The sequence below is a fragment of the Daucus carota genome, chromosome 2 (genome assembly GCF_001625215.2).
Source record: "Daucus carota subsp. sativus chromosome 2, DH1 v3.0, whole genome shotgun sequence".
NCBI classification, from domain to species: Eukaryota; Viridiplantae; Streptophyta; class Magnoliopsida; order Apiales; family Apiaceae; genus Daucus; species Daucus carota.
Window position 1 is genome coordinate 32,883,764 of NC_030382.2, and position 21,687 is coordinate 32,905,450.

A 21,687-nucleotide genomic window follows, 5' to 3' on the forward strand; every position below is an offset into this window, starting at 1 on the left:
CGCGTACACCCCTAGCGTTAGCAGGAATAAACTCAGGAATAACAGAAAAAGAAAACCCCACAAAACACTCACATGGAAGTCATGCGGGAAAATCTAGTATAAACAGATACAGATGACAACGTTTAGTTTAGGTACTGTTTGGGGTTGATGTTGTAGACAGCAACAATAGCTTTTTTCTGAAAAACATGTGAAAAACTGTTTGGTAAATCTAAAAGCAGTTTTTCTGAACTGTTTGGTAAATCTAAAAGCAGTTTTTTTGAACAGCAGCTTTTAACTGTAAAACTGATTCTAGAAAAAGTAGGTCCTCACATTCTTTTGGAAAAAGCTGTTTTCAGCTTTTGCAGGAAGCTGTTATAAATTTCACTAGTAAGCCTCATCAAAAAAATTATTTTTTTATATTATAACTCAAAATAAGCAAATATCAAAAAAATTACCAATCAGTTATCTGATTCCTATGACAACTCTTTTTTTACCAGCACTTTTTGTAACTGTACAACAATTTTTAACAGCAGCCTCGAACAAACCCTAGTTTAAAAAAAATTATTTATTGGTTAAAGTGAAGAAGTAGATTATAGGTGATAAGTGAGTCACGACTTATAAGTTATTAAAGTGTTCGGGTGTTGTGACTTATAAATTTTTTATGTGTTTGGATAATTTTACTTATAATTTATTAGTTAGTTAATTGTTAATAATTTGAATTTATAACTTAATACTTTTCAAAATAAAAATCAACTTAGTTTAGAGCAAAAAAATTATTATTATAAAATTTTAGTCACAAATATATAATTTTATAAAACAATAACACAACATATATTATAAACTTCCATGTAAGCATCAAGCGCTATCCAGTCCTATCCAGTAAATTAGTAGTTCTAAGAAGCCCAATGAGAAAAAGAAAAGTTAGAAAATCTGGCTTCCCAGCTTCCGCTTATAAATTCTAAATAAACTCGTCCAAACACACCTAAGAATATGAAAATGACTTTGAGGCTGAAAAAGCGGTACATCCGCAAAGCAGCATTGTGTAAAGCTCGTAAATATTACAATTCTCCATTCTTGTAATTGTCCTACTAAGAAATATAGGGTATTTGCTCTGACTCTTGTATATTAAATTCAGAAAATATGATCTCAAATCTCATTTTATAAAATTATATCGTGTAACGTTTATAATTTTTTAGAAAAGCTAGTCGATGCACCATTTTGTAGTATAAAATATTGATGGAAGATTAGTAATATAAAATCCGATTCCCCACCTTTATAAAAATATCCCTATTTACTATTATAAAATTTTTAATCTCAAGATGTGAGCATAGGATATCCTCGTACCTGGTAACCTCCATAATGAATATAAAAGTTTTGATTTATTTTTTTAAGGGTGTACTTTCTCGTACAAAAATACAATCTTAGGTGATAATGTTTTCTTTATATCAAAAATGGCTTAGAGCATCTCCAACCATAAAGACCACTTAGCTAAAAGATGAGTTGTCATACCAAAAATAAAAAATTTAGCCAACCACTTCAAAAGTTCACACTCCAATCATAGTGACCTGTTGTCTATAAATTTAGCCAACCTCGTATGGATGGCTAAATTTGTCGAACCTCTACAGGTCTGTAAGAAATCTGTAGGATAATTGCACATCATTTATTACCATATTGAACTGATATATTCTATTTTAACAATCTAAAATATTAATAACATACTATTTTTAAATTATAGCCGACCAATATAGCCAATACCATTGAAACGAAATGTCTTATAGGTTCAGCAAATTTTACATAACGTCTTACAGGTCCAATTTAGCCAACGATTATAGCCAACACCGTTGGAGATGCTCTTATCATCTAACTGAAAACAAGTAAGATGTTTCGAAAATTTAGACAATAGAACTTTATTATCGGGAAAAAAGATTCAAACTGAATTCTAGGTCCCTAAAATAATAACAAACGAAAAAGAGAGAACATAAGTTATAATATAAAAAGATCATATATAATGTAAAAATAATAAAGGCTGTTTATTTAATAATAATTGTTATTAGAAACGTGCCTGTGATTCATAAAAAGAAAAGAAAAGAAAATAAAGTCTAACTTCCTTTGATCATACACAATAAAATAAAATAATATATAAAATAACTATCATATCTATATACTTCTTAAAGCATGAGTGATTTTTTAAGGCTATTCCAGTAATTTCACATGCTCTTGGATCAACCCATTAGCCATCTAGATCAACCCGGTCTCTTCCCTATTCAAATTAACACTGGAATTTTAAATTTCGGATCTTCATGTAACCCGACCCAGATAATGGTAGCATCTTCAACTAATATGAGAGTTTGAAAAAGGCATTGAATTCGGTTCCTCCAATTATGGCACTCATTACTACGTCTGATTGATTTCAAATTCAAACATGATAGTTAATCATAACAAATTCATGCTTAATTATCTTAATCAATCTCTTCCTCCTCCATTATGTTCTCTGCTATTTTTTTATTTGAAATTCGAAATTCTTATAATCTGCTTGCATCTGTAATCATTTGATCATTTTTTTTCTCTCTTGATTTGCAGAGTGTTTGGTAGTAACATTTTTTTTATATTGTAGTGATAACGGTGGTCGTGTTTTTTTGGCATGAAGACGGATTCAACGCTATCAACAGGTTTTGCAATCCTTTCTATGGTAGGTCATGTTGCGTTGATCCGTGTATGCATTAGTAGTATCCACCAAAGTCCTTTTTGCGACGATGCTTCGACAAAAGATGATTACTCGAAGTTAAAAAGAGAATAACATCATTGGCTGTGAAATAGGTCTGCACTATATCCAGCTTAATTTACAATATTTGATCCATTGTGTATATTTGTTCATTCGATTATTTTTGAACGGGTTCCAAGTTTGTTGTTTGAACGCTGCAGGTATAATAATCAGTACATGATTTTGTATTTAACGTATTTGATAATTTGCTACAGAGAAAAACTGAGAGATTCGTCCTCACGATTTCTATAGGGCTGTAAATGAGTTGATACGCTCGATAACCGCTCGGTGTTCGGTTCGAAAAAAGCTAGGTTCGAGCTCGGTTCGATCGATAAACGAGTCGATCTTGAGCACAATTTTAAGGTTCGTTTTATAAACGAGCTGAACTTGAGCACAGTAGAGTTCGACTCGATAGTTCGCGAACAAGTTCGAATTATAAGTTCGTGAACTTGGCTCGTGAGCGCAGTTCGTGAACTAGCTCGGGAACATTATTATATTTTAATTTATTTATGTCAACTTTTGTTTTTTTTTTTGTTTTTTTTGGATTAAGGATGTGGGAGTTTTATTAATGGATTATTTATTATGAATTTATGAGTCCTTAAAACATAAATTAAAATATTGTTAGAATTTTAATTTATTTTTTTAATTAAATTAAATAACAAACAAACTCGTAAATAAATTTATGAGCATAAGCTAACTCGTTAGCAAAGTTTATTAAACAAGTTCGTGAACAAAATTATTGAGCGGTTGGTGAGCAAAACTTCGTGATACATGTTCATGCGCATAAGTTAATGAGCGGTTCATGAGCAAAAGCTCGTGAGGCAGCTCGTGAAACATGTTCGTGAGCGATTCGCGAGCCGTTCGTGAACGGAGTTATTCCTTAATGAGTCTATCCTCAAACAATATTTATGGCTCGATCCAAGCTCGAGCTCGAGTTCGAGTTCGCTAATTTTTTTACAAACGATACACGAGCACTATAGAGTTCGGCTCGCCTCGGCTCGGCTCATTTACACTCCTAGATTTCTATTGATTTCATGTTCTAGGAATTTGAGAAAAGGTTCGAACACTTTGTGCAAATAAAAGATTTGTGTTGTGATATAGAACTTGAAATTATTTTTTAAACATCATTTTTAACTCCTCGTGTTGGGATTTGTGTTGTGCAAAAAGTAATCTTAGTGCTTTCTCTTTTAATTCTTGTGGATTCAATTTATTTTGAATAAAAATTTGATAGATGAGCATCGTTTTATTAAAATAACTTAACAATAAAATTCTTTGCATACAGTTTTTTATAATTTTTTGCTATTTTATTTAAGGTATCAGGCGTCGCCTAACGGCGACGCCGAGGTACTTTAATTATATAATAATTACTATTTTCATGTTTTTTATAAATATTTTAGATAAAAATTATCTAATTTTTTTAACTATACAAATAATGATTTAATAATATATCCATAAACTTATAGATTTTTATTTCAAACATGAAATATTATTATTATAATAAATATTTGATTATATTAATGATATTAATCATCAGCATATTCACCTTTTTTATAATTGAGAAATGGATGGAAGCTCTATAATCTGCATAATCAGGTTAAGTTAATAATTATATATATTTCTAAATACAAAGATTTATATAGTACGCTTCGTTATAAATTCTGTTGCGTGATTTTATTATTTCAATCGACATTCGTATGTATTATTTTTAACATCTACAACATACTGATCGCCAATAACAAAACTCGAGTATTTTGACTCTTACGTACGTCGTTTTCATAACTTATATCTCATATCATACTGTTTGTTAATAAAAAAAGTATAGGTTAACTTGATAGAAAAAAAAACAAAAAATTATACAAGTGTGCGTAGCACGGGGCAAAATGCTAATAACATGTAAAATTTTATAATTTAAAACTCATAATAAATAATTTGATTGCGCCGAATACCCGTCAGATTTGGGGTTAATCACGAAATAAATTATAGATTAAGTTGATAAAAATCAAAGAATCAATACCTGTGTGCGTAGCACGGGCCAAAAAAGTTAGTAATATAAACAAGTCATCGAAAATGACATTTAATTATCTCTTACAGGCCGAAATATATGTCATCAATCAATCATGCTCGTCCATAAATGGTATTAAGATAAACATAAATCGATGTCAAAATTGACCATCAATTTGTTTAAAAGAGATTCATGGCATATTCATTTAATTTCCATTTTTTAAATTGTGATATTATACGAGAAAAAGTTTCAGTTAAAGAAAATTAAAATAATTATACTAGATTCTTAAAAATCTTAATAATACATCAGCTAACATATATAATATATAATTACTAAAAGAAAAGAATTTCAAAATTTAGAAATATGAAAATTTAATGAGTTAGATTTAAGAATGCAGTGAATCTGATTAATGAAAATTAAATACAGCCAATTAAAGAAGAATTAAAAACATTCCATATTACAAAACTGAAAACGTGACTCCTACCTAATCTATTGTCAATTACAACACGGCTGCATATCACCTTTGAACCACCACCGTCTACCTGTTATCTCCTATTTCGTAATATCTCCTATTCCGTAATAAGCAACCCCTAACGCCTTGAGCAAAACATATATCTACACATTGTAGTGTATCAAAAAATCTTTAATATGAACATCATATTTTTGACAAAACATGTATACCATAAATCAGATGTAACGACCTTCATCATCAAGATATCATATGCACATAATATGTTCAGTAAAATATATAATCGATACTTTTTCATGAATAATGAAAACCTCACATACATACCATTAAAAATGCAGAAATGGTCTTCAAAATTAATAGACAGGATGTGCAAATTATATTTGTTCATATAGGCATGATCGTGAATATTTATAACAGCGCTCATACATGTAATACTACCAAAATAGAGATTGATGACGATGAGATAATAACAACCGTTATTTTTTGACATTTCGTTGTCAGCAGTGTCGAAATCAATATCGCAAAACAAGAGCAGTAAATTGGGTAGAGTATATGACTATGACAAGAAAATAAAGATTATACGGGTTATAAAGAGTTTTTAATTGTGGGCAAGAGAGATGGAACTTCAATTTAGTCACACTAAGTAAAGAAAAAAAAAACAAGATTCAACTAATTATATTTAATCGGAGTTTTAACATACATATCGAGCACTTAAAAAATAATGTAAATAAATTAGTGGGCCAGATGAGTATATATTATGAATAAAATTATTCTTCATTTTAGTAGTTTGTAAAACAAAATGGAATATCTTTTTTCGCATCGTTCAAAAAAAAAAAAACCTAGATAATTCAATCCTGAGGAATAGGCGAATACCAACATTCAAATGACATGGCCGTGTCTATTTTGGTCTTTTTAGCACCATGGTTCACCCTCGTAATTTATTGAAAAAACAGGGGCAAATACACACAAGCCTGGCTATATATATCCCTCACCTCCGTTACCCATTATCCCCACAAACTTTTTCTCCCCCAAAAATCTTCAATCTCTCCCTTTCTTTTCTCTCTATCTCTCCCAGATTCATAACCATCTTTCCCATGCCTTAGCCTTCTTCATCCACCCCTTTTTAATCATTTTTGGTAATTTTTCAATTAATTAAAATAATATCATGCTGTTGCTATGACATAAAATTATTTACTTTTACTTGTGTTTATTTATCATGAACGTGTAATAAATTGATCAATTTACGGTGACTAATAATTTTTGTGTTTCCATCGTTTTCAAACAGTGTGTGAGAAGAAAAGTTGATATAAATAAAGGCGCTCACGTGGCGTGTTTTATAAAAAACAGATATGAACACGAGTACTATGATGAACCAGCACCACAGAGGAGTACCGCCAAACAAGCGAAAAGATAGGGAATATCAGAAGCCGTCCAAGTTCATCAAGCCGAGCCCACACCAACGAGCCACGGCTAACACAGTGAGTAACAACAAGAAGGAGTCATCGGCTGCGGCTTCAACGAATCAGCTCGTAGCCGGGTACATGGCTCATGAGTTTTTAAGCAAGGGGACATTGTTGGGGCAGCCGTGGCAGCAGATAGCCAAGCCAGGGTGGTCGGCTGAGCCGAATAAAATGAGAAGGCATGAAAAGTACGTGGAAATAGCGGGTCTTTTGAAGAGAGATGGTGGGGTCCAGATACCCGGTGTTTTTAACCCGACCCAAGTGAACCCGTTTTCACAGCTGTAGTGACTAGTGATGTGGGGTGTACTACACGTGGAGGCTTGTCATTGGATCTTGTTTTTGTTTAGATGAGAAAATGAAATGCATGACAATAGACATATGATTTGAACTCTTTAATGAAAAATTGGTCTCCACCGTGTTTGATGTTATGGTAATTTTTTTTTTTTTTTTTTTTTTTGTGGTTTTCTGATTTTCTAGTAATCTATTTCTACATTTTAAAACGTTTTATAAATGTTGTAATCGTTTTTCTGTGACGATGATGAATGAGAATTATGAACAATAAGTGAAAATATGACGTATATTATGTTATATTCGGAACATGTGAACTTGTTTATAAAACGCGCGAATGATTGCATAAATAACGCGCGAGCATAATTATAAAAAGCGCGAATATGATTGAATAATTAACACGTGAGTATGATTATAAAACGCGCGTACATGATTAAATAAGTTCAAAATGACGTGATATATATGATATTATGAAACTCGATAAAATTATGTATCGGAATAATTCTCTGATGATTAATGCATCGATAACGTTGAATGAAATTAATTCGAATGAGTCGAACATAATGATATTGATCGATATCAGATAATAAATACAATATCCTCAAGATTTTTTTCGAAAAAATTCTTAATTTTGGATTAAGTATGCTTTTCTGTGTTATGCCAGTTTGACTTTTGATTAATATCTGATGTTTATACCATTCAATTTAATTTGTGGTTAAGAAAGAACAAATAAAATCTTACTTTATTATATTTCAACCAAAGGTTTTGATACTTTACGATCAATAGGACAATATATGGCGGTTTGTTGTTTTAGACTTTTAGTTATAGCCTATCTACAGCTGCATGTCTATGAATTAAAGTTTTAGATACCAAACATACGGAGTTTTACATTTATCCACAGCTTTTAATCAATGCGAGTCGATTTCTTAGCATGCGAATATTATCAATATCGTAAATTTTAGCGTAAAATGGTATCAAGTATGTTCCTAGAGATTTTCTTGTGAATGCAATATTCTTTTAGATGGATCTTGAATTCTATACTAGTGGGCTAAACAGAAAAGAATCCGAATCATGTACTACCAGGAATAAAAAGAAACTAAATTCGATACAAAGAACAAATAAGAAAATATTACATTATAGCCCTTGGTTTATCTTTTGTATGAAATGTAACACTTAATTATATTCTTTTTTAGTCATGACTCATGATGTAGAGTTGTAGAAGTACATGAATCAATCAAATATGTTAATAACATGCCAAATCAAATGCTGCTTTGATATATGTTAATCGCAAGAGTAACGGGTTATATTTTGTCAACACCCCTTTGAGTATATATTTAAAATAATGATTTATAATCTGAAGTGATATATAATGAAAAATGTATAGTAAAAATTACTTATTTGAATAATGTTATATTATAAACAATTTCTGATTTTAAAATATATAATATAAATTTAATAAATACCTTTTCATATAAAATTACAATAATTATAACAAAGAGATAAAAAATTACTCCTACTAAATTCTGGATTTATTTTAACAAATAAATAATTTTATTAAAGTTAAACAATTAATAAATAAGTATTGGACTAAAATCCGGCTTTAAACTAGTTTTAAATTATTTTTAATTTGGAGTAATTTTCTGAATTATTGCGGTTGGAGTGAAAGAGCTCGTGCTCACTGACAGGAGCTTTCAACGAAAAAGAATTGAGACCTTTGCTGGGCCAGATATTTATCGAGGCCTGAAAAAGGGTATAGACCATGACATATACATTTATGAGCTAGGCCCACTAACTTTAGTCGGCTTTCTTTAGATAAATGTGGCACACTTTCATCAGCCCATATATGTGCATATGATACCCAAAGCCCAAAGAAACTCAAATCAAAAAAGCCACGTTGGATTGTTTCAGCAGTTCTCACTTCTCGCTTTTACGGATAAACATCTTAAATTTCATGCCATAATTCTACGAGTAAATGACAAAAAATTTGTGAGAGTTTTTCAAAATTTGTAAAAAGTTGGTTGGATTTTAAAAATAGCATAATAGTGGCTGAAGTTTAATTTCATGTTTTAATAAAGTGGTTGTCGTCAAGCACCGTCAACGTAGCTCCGTTAACTCTTGTTGAAAGTTAGAAGTAAACTTCAGCCACTATTTTATTATTTTTAAAGTCTAGCCAATTTTTTGCAAATTTGGAAAAATTTTAGCCACATTTTTGTCATTTACTCTAATTCTACCCCGCTAAACTCTTCAAGCTCAATAATAGTTCGATTAGCCATCATATGTGAGTAAAATTAATAAACCTGTTACAGCCCGGTCTGACGAGCCCAAGTATTTGGCTGTGTTCACTCGGATGAAATGAAATGAGAGGATTCAGCTCCTCAAATATAGGGCTGTTTAACGAACCGAGCTGTTCGCGAACAAGCTCGAGCTCGGCTCGTTAAGAGCTCGTTCGGCTCGGCTCGTTAAGTTAACGAGCTCGAGCTCGAACACAAAAAATTGTTCGTTAAGTAAACGAGCTCGAGCCGAGCTTTTAGTATGTTCGGCTCGAGCTCGGCTCGAGCTCGTTCGGCTCGAGTTCGGCTCGTTAAAGCTCGAAAAAATGTAATATTTTTGGGATTTTTTTATAATTTATATATGTTATTGGACTCAAAATTCAACATAATATATATATATATATTAGTGATGTAAACAAAATTTTAGGAAATAATAATTTTATTTGGTTTTTAACAGGCAAGTAGAAGTTTGACTAGTACCGCTAACTAGTGTTTAATCCTAATTTAGTGTTTCAATATTTTAAAAAATATTTTTTACCGATCCAACTGTATGGATGTTAACATATATACATTTTAGTGATATAAACAAAGTTTCAAAAAAATTGAAATTATTAGGTTAGCTATTTTAAGAGTCAACTAGCGGTTTGTCCTTATTTTTTTTCTGGCTCGGCTCGACTCGACTCGACTCGGCTCGGCTCGTATTTGTTCGCGAACAAGCTCGTGTTCGGCTCGTTGAACACAATTTTTGTTCGATTAAAAAGCTCGGCTCGGCTCGGCTCGTCAGAAAAAAAATTAAAGCTCGGCTCGGTTCGGTCAAAACTCGGCTCGGCTCGGTTCGTGAACAGCTCTACTCAAATATCACCACCAACATCCGCTTTTTATCTGATAATTTTAAGACGTACCAGTAATACTTGAGGCCAAGAAAAGCATAACTGGGATTTTATTTATACAAACAAAATCAGTGAAGATGTTGAATATTTCGCATCCCCAACGAAGAATTCATTCATCAAAACTAAAGAAAAAAAATCAAAAAAAAAAAAAAAAGTATAATCAAGCACTTCCTTCCGGATGACCACTTATTCCCTTTCTGCCTCTTCTACTACCAAGGGAGGATTTCGGCTCGAGGAGTTTTGAGTACTCTCATTACCACTACTTGCTCTTGATTTTCTGGATTTCCTTCGTCGCGAACTCTTTGGAATGTCAGGTAGATTTCTTGGCGTTGGACTTGATGGCGATGGTATTGGTGATGCTAACTCGTAACCAATGCTACAACTTGAATTACTACTACCCTCACGATCAGAAGATCCCGAGTTCTTTCTTTGACTTCTTCGCCTGCCTGATTTACCAACACTCCCTTCGGAGGAGTTTTTCCTGCGGTGTCTCCTTGATCCCTTTGATTTGGTGGCCAAGTCTTTGGTTTCAATTGTCAGATTATCTGCTGAATATCGTCTCCTTGACGCCTTTGGAATATTTGGCATGTCTCTGTTCGGCTCTTGGCTCGGGGAATCTGTCAGTTATAAATAAAAATTATGACAACAATAGTATAGCACACCTTTTATAAACTGATACAAAATGTGATTAATGTTGTAAAAATGAAAAAACATGTAATTCACCTATGGAGCCTATGGAATTTCCGTTGATGTCAAGAGGAGCTGATCGCGCTCTCTGTTGTACTGCTTCCCCTTTGGAGTCGAGTGGAGCTGATGCAGCCTTTTCCGGTCCTTTATACTTGTTCATCTGTAGAGATTTGGAACATGCATGCATAGGCATTATGTGAAAGCAACATTCATACTAGATTTCAATCAAGGAAGGATATGTACCCAGCTTGGAGATTCAGCTGACGGTCCATCCAATCCTATATGCGCGACGTGCTTTACATCTGTTGGTAAACCAATCTGCATTTCCTTTTCCTTCTCTTCATCTGCAGGGACCATGTTTTGCATATAAGTCCTCATGTGTGCACAGAGTTAAATTTCAGTTTCTGGATATTTTAATTAAGATTATTAAATTTTGTAATTAGAGAACTAGAACATTTCCGGCTTACCAAAGATTTGAGTAATTTTTTTAAGGCCTTTCAGAACCCCCTTCATTCTTGGTGCCCTTTGAATGTACATATTCGCGAACTATGTCTATTTAATCCTCTCTGGCTGAATGTGTTTCCTCACTGCTAGAATGCAACCAATTTCAGCTTCAAATCTGCAAAGGCATATATGTGAATGCATGAAAAAAACATTATTAGATACCTAATTGACAAGTTTTCTGGAACTCGTATCTGGATTGATCAAGATTACTAAACCTGAAAAAATTAGAACGGTTCAACCAGTTCTGCAACGCGTGATGGCGCCAACAGGTTTTGGCCCTTCAAACGTTGCAGATTTCGTTCATATTCTAGCTAAGTGGTGGGAAAACCTGGAAGAGGGAACGAGAAAGAGTGGTGTAGAATGAAATGGAATTATGATTTTGATTGAGTAACACAAAGGTTCTGACTTCGGGTTAACTCTATCAGACATTCTTAATTCAACGGCTAAGACGATCTTTGCTAAATTTTGACAATATTGAAAACCTCTGGTTACTGCAAATGTTCCGTTATTTCTGCGGCAATGCATTGTTGATTTTTTTTTCTATCCATACATCAAAATAAAGTGTCCATCAATCATTTTGCAAATGTGTCATTTCCTTTAAGCAAATGCTCAACAGAGTAAAATCCTAATTTAGCCTTAAACGGAAAAAGATATATGCCAAAATCAGGCTTACAAAGAATAACTATCTTTGTAATTTCTTTTGCTTCAATATAAAAATACCCGACACTATTCTATATTATATTATTCTCATCCCCTTGCATCTAAACAAATCATACACTTTCAATACAAATTCTTGTACTTCCCCTAGATATTAAAAAGTTGATCTAGAAATTTTATTCAATAAAAACTTTCAATATAATATAAGACAATCTTGAAATTCAATAGGAACATTACTCGTATCAAAGGTATGATGAGGATATTTATAAATCATCTCATGTCATTCTTGATTCTTAATCCAAGCCAATGCTTCTTTAATCGTTAAGGCTTCTGCATATTCTGTTGTCACTAGCGTGTTCATGCTGCTACCAGTCTCTCGTCTGAATTCTCGAGCCACCATACCCAGTCCATACTCCTACTTTCTATAAAAAGAGCACCCTCACTCTTAACTCGATAGAGAGAAAACAATAACTTCAAGGGGGTGTTTGGTTCATGGTTAATGAGCCCGGTTAACGGGAATTGGAACCTTAATCCCATAACAAGTGTTTGGATTAGTTATTTGGTGCTATGGTGGTACCCTTCCGACCGCTTGGGTTACCATACCATTCTCATTCCCATTAACCCCATTCTCATACCCTCCATTCCCATTCCCGATTCCCATTCCCAACCTCAATCCAAACAACCCCAAGATCGGCTTCTCGGAAAGTTCACGACTACAGGCTATCACTCCAACTATCTGAGCAACGACATTAAGAGATAGTTGTGCCAAAACACATCCCAAAGCTTCATACACAGTCAAAAAAAAAGTGAGGAGGGAGTTGCATCCCAAATTCAAAGAACATAATTGAAATCGCTTGCCAACCAGGACGAGGCATACGCTACATAAAGTCATCATCCCCAAGTAAATGAAACTCATACCTTTGGCCCAAAATTATTAATATTCATTCAACTTTGTCACTTCATAGGAACTCACAATCAAACAATTTTTGCAGTTAAAAGTTCTTTTAGGAGAATAGTCACTTAATACCGTCCGGTTGGATCAGATCTTTAGATGTGATGTATTTGAGTCCCAACCAAGAAGTCTAGTCGTTAATTGCATTATTATAATTAATGATGAAATTAGTTAATCATTTTTTAAAATATTTAAAATCAAAGTATATGAATATTATAAGGATGAGTGAATTTGAATATATATATTGATCACATGGTTGGAATATAATTTGGATGCCACCTTAAATTTAGATCATTTGGTATCCAAATTTGGATTTATAGTTGGAGTTGGCCGTAGTTGCCGGACAGCTATAAATAGGGTCGGAAACTTAAGCTAACACACCCTCTGTAATAGACTTTTTTTTTGTCAGGACCTCTGTAATAGACTTAGATATACACATAATACACATATTTTCCTGGGCTCCCTTTCTTGTCTAACAGCCATACTGTTAACTTTCCTCAACAAATGAAAAGTATAAGGTTAAATCTGGGTATCATGTTTGACATAAACAAGACCACTGTTGGTAGAAATATGAGGTGGTCAAATGGAAGGGGTAAATATGGCGGATGAATATTCCTGAATGTTTCTGTGAAGGTTTGGTCGTAATAATATTCCTGTGCTAATCTTTTATGATCAAATTATGTGTAAAATATATTTAATGTCTAGTGAATGAAACACCGAATATTATGAGCAAGTCAATGTCCTTCATTTTATTTTCTTCAACCCCATATCAAAATTTCTATTTACAAGGGATTCAGAATTACACATAATGCCACTGTAAGATAAACATAGTGAACTAAGAATATATAAAATCTAAAGAACACATTTCTGTAGAGCCACCACAATAAGAACACTGACAAAGGAGCTAACAGGGGAGCAACCGGGAGTTCTACCAGGCTGTATCCTGTTCCCCGCATATGTACAGTAAACAACTATGATTTCTTGGCCTGCATAAAATGACATGCATGAGACAGTTTAAAAATATGAAACTATAAAAACGGCTACAGATACATGAAGAGCTGAGACTCACTTTGATATATTTCTTGTGGATCCTCAATGCCTTGTTTAATGCTCTTTTTGCGTCCACGTTACCAGTCATGTCACCCATGATCTGGAAGTTCAAAGAGTAAGAAAATAGACATGTCGAGCATAGAGAGGAAGAGGGAGAAGGAGAGGGAAAGAGAAATTATACTTGGACAACATCATCAAGGCCCTTGGCCTCTTGCAAAAGTTTCTTGTTCTTTGACTCAAGAAAACTCGCAACTAAGTAAACAGCAAGAGCACCTTTACGATCCTCCTCTGATCCTGTTTCTACATTTTTCCTCTCAAACTTGCCACATTTTTTAAGCATTTCAGTGTCTACTTTCTCTGCAGTTGGCTCTTCCGATTTCTCATAGCACTTGAACATGTTTGGATTGTATTCCATTGCCCACATAACCTATTTTAAAAGGGAAAACTATTATTGAGTGGACAACTCAAAGTAATTAGGTAATGAAGAACTCTGATAATACAAGTAAATTGGATCAGTCTTTGTGACAACTTCAAAAAATGTCATAAACAAGATAAGAATATTTACCTCCCACAGATACAGAGAATCTAAAAACGAGAACTCTCTCCGAAATAGTACCATCAACATACGAAAAGCAAAAAGATACTCCCCACCATCCAAATTCTCTGCAAATTAGTTGAAAGTTAAAGCCATGTATACAGCTTTTCTGGAGCTTGGTTTAGGTTTTAATTCTACTCCACATGTACACAAGTGATGATAAAGAATCAATTAGGTTTCTCTTTCATTTCGAGTATTATCTATTTTTTCCTATAAAGAATTAGTTTAACCCATTATATAGTGTATTTTAGATTAGTTAGTTCACTTCCTCAAAATATATATCCCCAGACAGGGTACATGGACCCTTTGCACACAGAAAAACAAATTATCTCCTTCTTTGACCAGGATATGTAACACCGTAAAGTACAGAAGTACACAGGCCTTCCAATTAAAATAAATTGATGCACAATTAGTGTATTCTTAAGAATGTACTGAATGCCTATTCCCAACAAATTCACTCTATAACACAAGACAAACTATGCAAAAGCTCCTTGCCAGTGTATATTGTTTGTCAGTTGGAAGGTCAATGGTTCTTCGGAACCATGTTGAAACCAACTAGACAACTTTAGGGTTGTTTTGTGCATGCTTTTCCAGAGCTTGGTCTAGGTTTTAATTCTATTTATATGGAACTTACAATTTAGCAAACGAAAAAAAGAGAGTAGAAAGCCAGTTGAAATCAATGCACACCCAGGATACAGTTAATTTTACTGTGACACTGGAACTTCATAAATTTATGAGGAAAATTTAAGCAAAAGGTTGATGTAATTTTATTTTGAAAATGAAATAGTTCAATTTAAACATCAATGTGATAGGACCAAGTCTGATGAAGAGCACCACCTTTTTTTAATTTTCTTGCAGCCAGGTTTTCAAGTTGCTCGTAATCATAAACAAAAGGTAACTTGGGCAAAACAGAACCAAGTCAGGACCATAATATGCAGCAATGTGGCTATAACTTCTATTCAAAACAGGTGCAGCTTGATCATGCCACATCAGTATCATTAACAGTAGTACCAGTGAAGTAATTTTCTATAATCATTACGTTTGTGCAATTATGAAGTAAGTGTATATATTGAAATCCTGTGATTCTCATCTACTGATATGTAATGTCTCAGCACAAGTTACGGTTATATATGTCATGACTCATAGACCACCACTTTTGTAATCTGTTAAGAATAAAATCGCCATGAGTAAAAGAAAGGAAAATGCAAAAGCATTGGGTATATAGTTCTTCAGAACAATATCTGTATATGGCCAGAGTTTCGAAACTTTTTCCTCATTGACAGTAAATACTTTTCTCATTTTATACAGCATCAAAGTAATGCATTATGCATCTTAAGTATAGTATGCACTAAGCCTTCTAAGTATAGTACGCTCTAAAGTGTCGTAACATGTAAGATTGGGAAATACAATTGAGTGAACATAGCGAAAGGACTAGCAACTGAGATGTTCATACCAAGGTGCTGATGAAGTTGAGGATCAACAACTTTCATAATTTGTGACAAGGTACCCAGTTGAGTTTGAACTCCCATAGAACTTGCGTTAGTCCTAAAGTTTTCTCTCTTTTCAAACAAAGAAGAATGAGAAATTAAAAGTCATGAGAATTAATTAAATACATATACCAGAATGATATGGAAGGTAAATACAAACTTAATAAACATGCGTGGTTACCCCAAAATTTATAATGCCAAGTCAACTACAAATGACAGGAATTATCAAGATTTGTTGTACTATCATAGTTGATGCTGAGTTGAGATAGTCATACAAGCAGTTCTGCTACATGAGAGAGTCACAAATTTCATGTATATAATTTATAAATGGAAATATCAGAGAAAAAAAGTCCCGGATACAACCAACTTTCCACCTCAACAGCCACTTATACTTATGACAAGGACTGCCAATTAATTAAAATAATAACATGCTTAAAAATACAGGGGAACCATCGGAACCTAATGAGTACGGCAGCTGGTACAGTATGCAGTGTACTGAGGCAAATCACTTCAACTTTAAGAGTTGTGTGAAAAAAGTGCCCATGATGCAAACCTCTAAGAGTTGTGGGTAAACGATTTGAAAAGCACCTTTGAATATTTTTAATGTGAAAAGCGAAAAAAAAACAAAAAAATGAAGTAACAGTATATGTCTAGTTTTGTTCACTTGAGTACTCAATATCGGTCGTTTCGATGATTTCGGAAGAACCCAACTTTGGACTTCCAGAACAGACCTACTATTAAACGTACTCAAGCATATGTAAATTTTAACTATATTGACCCACTAATTCCTGATCTAATCTAATCTGATCTTTATAGAGCTACACTATTATACTTGACAGGCAAAACAAACTAAACAAGTTTTTATGAAGACCTTACTAAATGGAGCATGTTCTCACAATAGACAAGTCAGAAATTTCAATATGTTGAGTGATATGGGGGCATACCAATCTACGCATTGCATGCTCATAGCACCAAAAGGCATCTGCATCATCTTCGAGAAGAATAACCATTGGAGAACATATGTCATTCATACCTAGAAAAAATTATAAAAAATGAGTAACATCACAAAATCAATAACATCTTTAAGTTTGATAAAACTACAATGTAACGAGTTACCTTGTACATAACCAATTTTATTGTCCATCCAAGAATAAACAGCTAACACTTCCCAGAGTCTAGCCTGATTTGCTTCACTCTCATAAAAGACAAGTGTACGATCAGTGCGAACAACATCTAGACCTACCATTCCAACAAGGTTTAGTCAAAAAGATGGAGAAGCACAAACCCTACCTCAAACTGCATCTACTAAGATGGACAATTACATACTTCGGTTTGATTCCTACAAAGTTCAAAAGCAAAAAGTTTTTTATTGTTCGAACTTTTAAAGAAAGTGGATTTCATATATAGAATGGCATTACTGTAAAGCCTAGATTCCAAAGTAGTAATTTACTATCTTTCTTTTGGTATTGAATGACATCTATCAGGAACATGGATAGAATCAAGTAGGTTGAGATCTCTAAGGACTTACCTTTATATAGATTAGCATATTAAATGCAAGTTCGCGTGAGTAGGTGATATACAGATAATTGTGAAAGCTCTTCTTGAGTAAGAGATGAAATTTTTTCTTTAATAAATACCTAAATTGAACACTTTGAAAATATACTATATACTATTTAGCAAGAATATAAAAGAAAAAGATGCTTTATAATTTATATAGTAACATGTATTTTCATGTGTGGTGTTAGAACTGTGTTTGACATCCTTTACGATGTTAAATGAGCTATAGCAAAAACTGGATTTACTGTTAATCAGGATATACTGAGTGCTAACTGTCAAGCCACATCACTGAAACACAAGCACTGTTTCAAAAACCTGACTAAAGATCGGACAAAAATGTATTTTAAGAAGTACAAACCTATCTGTGACAAGCTAAGCTTCCACTGAATGACTTCTTTATCTGTTACACCAGCAGTGTCTGGCATTGATCCATTCAAGTTCCCTGCTTCACCCTCAACTGGTTCACCGTCATTATTGACTATAGGTGTTGTAATGAATTTTCCAGTACCAAAGATAGGAACCATCTTCTTACATTCAGCTTTCAACTCAGCATATTTCTCCCTAAGTGATAAGCATCCTTGTATCATACTTTCAATTTTATTAATAATATATGCATTGACACACAAAATTTAGCTAGAGGTTCCACACAATGAGGGAACATTTTTTAGGCTGATATACTACAGATATATGGAAAGCAAACGCACTCTACTGCTCCTTGACTTCTATCTTAAGCAAAAGGAATTTGATAATTAAGTGTTACCGAATAAAACGTACATGCTGTAAAACATTCTTTTTTAAGGTTGAAGTTTTTTATAGAAATTTATAGAATGCATATCAATAGTTCCTATCAGCAATTTCAATCAATATAAATCCTATTTGATCAGTTCTCAGAGACTAGCATGAAGGTCTTCTGTTTTTTCTAGTTCGTGCAAGTCCAGAAGACGTAGATTAATCTCCTACAAGTGATTCCAGATTTTGATAACAGTGTCAAGCAAATGAAAGTGGGTTCATTCATTAAATTGCTTACTCACCGTCACACTAACTAAACTTGATCTTGCCAATTAAGAAAAATATGCCAAATTAAAAAAATGGTCAAGTAGTTACACGAGACTGGAACTTAGAGACTTTAATCATGGGAATTGCAATTATTTCTCTAGTGATAAGATGTCAGGTAATTAGATGTCTTGATCTAAACTAGAGGAACAAAAATCTAGTAGTTTGGAAGGGGAAATAGGCAGACTACCTCCGCTGTTTTCTGAGCTCATTCCGCTCATCATAAGTGCTGTCAGGATCGTAGCAGCCCAGCAAGAACTCCCAAGCTGCCGCTTTAATAGAAGGATGAATGCCCTACAAAGAGTACCACGGTTGTTACTGTCAAGGAATTCTATAAACTCCTCTAACACTGCAAGATATCTAGACAAAAAGAAACCAGAAATGCATTGTAAACACATAATATAAATTTTAATCCCTAAAACATAAACACCAATGTTAATAGTCAATAAGCATAGTGCATATGAAAGTATCAGGCAGCGACAGAACTTGAGAACTCAACTAGGTAAGCAGACTAGCTTTCAAAGTTAAAAGATCAATAACTAATAGATAGCACATCCACACTATATACTGCACACGCCTCAAATCCAATCTCTTTACAGGAGCTTTTCGACTAAAATTTATGGTTACTAAAACTATAGCCCTTGGTTATCCATTTTGGACGCATGAACCCTTAATATAAAAAACTGTAGCCCCTACCCTTTCTATTTCGTATTGTACAACTCCACCTGTATGTTTGTACTTATATACAACCCAACCCCTTCTTAAACCTTTATACCAATTATACCCCAGTCAGATTTATGATTTCTGGTTAAATTAGTAATTATTGTGTTCGAAATGGCTGGTAACTTGATCAATCCAGATTGACTACTGTGCAAAACCATTGTACTTTGTCTTCAGAACAAAGCCAACCGGAATTCATGGCTCCAGTGACTGCAAAATAGGTATTAAGTGAGAAAGGGCGGGGATGTATAAAGGACAAATTTAAGGGGCACATAAAAATTTAAGTGAGAAAAATTTGAGGATTTTTCTGAGGCTCCAGAGAATGCAAAATATGCATTAACTCAAAAAAAAAAAAGTGGGGATGTGCGAAAGACAAACTTAAGAGGGCACAGAAATATAAAATTTTTCTTTGAGGATTTTTTTTGCCTTTGGAGATACTTAGAGGCCGTGGCAGACGCAGAAACTATTCTTAGATACATGAATGCGAATGTGCTTTTTGATTGAAACAGTTAAGAGCTTGAATGAGAGTATACTAAACATTTCTGCTTGTCCTTTTATGAGGATTAAAACCAATGGTAAATGGTAAATATCTTCATAACACATATATGAGTGCTTGAACTCCTGAGCTATCATGCGATGTAATGCCACACTAGCTAATTTATTTAACTTGAAAAAGCCTTCGAAGAAACGTTTTTACATTAAGGAGGTTCATGTGTGAGAATTGGAGGAATTAATCAGATGAGTGAGCAATGAGGAAGCTTGTACCTAATCATGTATAGATCTTCAATTCAAAAATCAAACCTGACCATGTGAAGGCTTTGAGAGAAAAAGGGTTTAATTGCGTAAGAAATTTAGAATTTTTGGTAAAATGCTGATTTAATTACAGTCAGTTGATTGAAAACCTAATAGTTGTGCAACACAGCATTACATAGATGAAAGATTTGGAGAGATACTTTACCCCTCTTTGGATCCTCCTAAGCACACCAACTATATCTAAATGGCCGTCTTCAGTAAAAGCGGCCTTCCATCTCCTTTCACTCAAAGTCCTTCCCACCTGAACAGATATACAAGGACAGATAAGACAAAATTTCAAATAACAGATAGTTACATATAGGCATGAGGTATGTTATAATTACATGACAAGACCAGCAAAATGCATAAACCCGTCCCAATTTCCATCCTAGATAAAAGCATCAATAATTGTTCTTTGATCTACAACACATACCCTTCCCTGTTTCTATCCCACTTCTAGCTAATTGTACATGCAACTATTTTTTTTTCAAAAAGGTAAAGTTTGAAAATGCAGTTACAGTAATTGTTATGCACAAAAGAACAAGCCATAACTAGATGGCAAAACCACAGTAAAACTATTAACAAGAAAAATAAAGTTGTGATTATGGATAAAATTACAGAGCATACCCAGTGCTTAAAACGGGATTTTGGTACATCCTCCTCACATTCTGGTCTAGTTGGATAATATTTACCCAAATCTTCTCCAGAGGATCTCCTAAACGTATCTTCTGCTACACAAATCACAAGTGAGACACAATTAGCTACCAACAAAATCCCTCACTCATTCATTCACCTATTGCTTAATGATCCACAGCAGTCAAGTAAATACGTAAATCATTTCTTACGCAGGCAAAGGCATGCATTGCCCATATCTTGTAAGTAAAAGGCCCTGATTCCAAATTTTCTTCTCTATGCAACAATCTGCATGCACCAAAAAAACCCATCCAGTTTTTTTACAAAAAAAATGATCAATGTATTTTTACAAGTTGTATCATTAGCATTCATTAACAAAGCAAGACACCAAGTTTTCTCTTCCATTAAAGAAAACTTTACAAACCCATGTTGATTTCCATTCTTAATGAGAAATATTCATAGTTTATAATTGAAACACATGCAAACAGCTGAATATATGATTTTTCAGGAAAACTAACAGATGAGTATTGCAAAAAATTAATACTTTTGTTCACCTTGTTTCTAGCCGATATATTTTGGGGTGAAAAAGGCTATGTCATTGTTGAAGGAGTTCTTGAAGATTCAAAAAGATAAAGATGATTGGAATCAAGAAATCATATATATGAAACGCATAAAAGGATAAAACAAGCATGAGTGATTGAGAAAAAGAAAAAAAAGGTGTAGAGAAGTGATTTGAATGGTTCAGACTTCAGAGGCCAAACGTTGATCTTTTGGGCATGTCCTCTTATAACCAATTTCTTCGGTTTTTAACAAGAAATCATGAAAATTTTTTACATGTCTTACTTAATTAGGCACTTAGCATTGCGTGTACCAAAAATTCA

General features: G+C 33.5%; 2 protein-coding genes and 1 long non-coding RNA gene across 5 annotated transcripts; 1 reads left to right on the top strand and 2 right to left on the bottom strand.

The window, feature by feature from the left end:
• Nucleotides 1-6,217: 6,217 nt before the first annotated feature.
• On the top strand, nt 6,218-7,099 carry LOC108208037 (uncharacterized). Its single transcript, XR_001804259.2, has 2 exons — nt 6,218-6,347; nt 6,497-7,099. It is a non-coding gene; the product is annotated as an uncharacterized LOC108208037 (long non-coding RNA).
• Nucleotides 7,100-10,152: 3,053 nt separating this feature from the next.
• On the bottom strand, nt 10,153-11,728 carry LOC108208616 (CRIB domain-containing protein RIC6). 2 transcript variants are annotated; one of them, XM_017379147.2, is made up of 5 exons: nt 11,526-11,728; nt 11,274-11,425; nt 11,050-11,150; nt 10,843-10,966; nt 10,153-10,736 (listed from the first exon to the last, which is right to left on the bottom strand). In XM_017379147.2, exons 2-5 carry the CDS (start codon nt 11,341-11,343, stop codon nt 10,306-10,308), a joined length of 726 nt encoding a protein of 241 aa, XP_017234636.1. In that variant the 5' UTR covers nt 11,344-11,425; nt 11,526-11,728; the 3' UTR covers nt 10,153-10,305. The 2 variants fall into 2 exon arrangements, with proteins under 2 accessions (XP_017234636.1, XP_017234638.1); XM_017379149.2 differs by having other exon boundaries at nt 11,274-11,393; nt 11,473-11,695.
• A 1,930-nt stretch (nt 11,729-13,658) lies between these two features.
• Nucleotides 13,659-21,120, bottom strand: LOC108208450 (uncharacterized). 2 transcript variants are annotated; one of them, XM_064087177.1, is made up of 12 exons: nt 21,019-21,120; nt 20,801-20,901; nt 20,340-20,435; nt 18,852-18,955; nt 17,967-18,169; nt 17,168-17,290; nt 16,996-17,084; nt 16,018-16,123; nt 14,535-14,632; nt 14,151-14,396; nt 13,989-14,069; nt 13,659-13,905 (listed from the first exon to the last, which is right to left on the bottom strand). In XM_064087177.1, exons 1-12 carry the CDS (start codon nt 21,041-21,043, stop codon nt 13,891-13,893), a joined length of 1,287 nt encoding a protein of 428 aa, XP_063943247.1. In that variant the 5' UTR covers nt 21,044-21,120; the 3' UTR covers nt 13,659-13,890. The 2 variants fall into 2 exon arrangements, with proteins under 2 accessions (XP_063943247.1, XP_063943248.1); XM_064087178.1 differs by lacking the exons at nt 20,801-20,901; nt 21,019-21,120 and adding an exon at nt 19,161-19,591 and having other exon boundaries at nt 13,661-13,905; nt 20,340-20,446.
• Between the last annotated feature and the right edge of the window lie 567 nt (nt 21,121-21,687).

Bases quoted from the DNA above. Each gene is read 5' to 3' on its own strand.
- LOC108208450 (XM_064087177.1), bottom strand. From the start codon at position 21,043: ATGGGCAATGCATGCCTTTGCCTGC. The intron at 20,436-20,800 runs GTATGCTCTGTA...ATATCTGTTCAG, and splicing joins AATCCCGTTTTAAGCACTGG to GTGGGAAGGACTTTGAGTGA. The intron at 14,633-16,017 runs GTATGAACATCT...ACTAATTTGCAG, and splicing joins TCAACTTCATCAGCACCTTG to AGAATTTGGATGGTGGGGAG.
- LOC108208616 (XM_017379147.2), bottom strand. From the start codon at position 11,343: ATGTACATTCAAAGGGCACCAAGAATGAAGGGGGTTCTGAAAGGCCTT. The intron at 11,151-11,273 runs GTAAGCCGGAAA...TGGTCCCTGCAG, and splicing joins AAAAATTACTCAAATCTTTG to ATGAAGAGAAGGAAAAGGAA. The intron at 10,967-11,049 runs GTACATATCCTT...AAATCTCTACAG, and splicing joins CAGCTGAATCTCCAAGCTGG to ATGAACAAGTATAAAGGACC.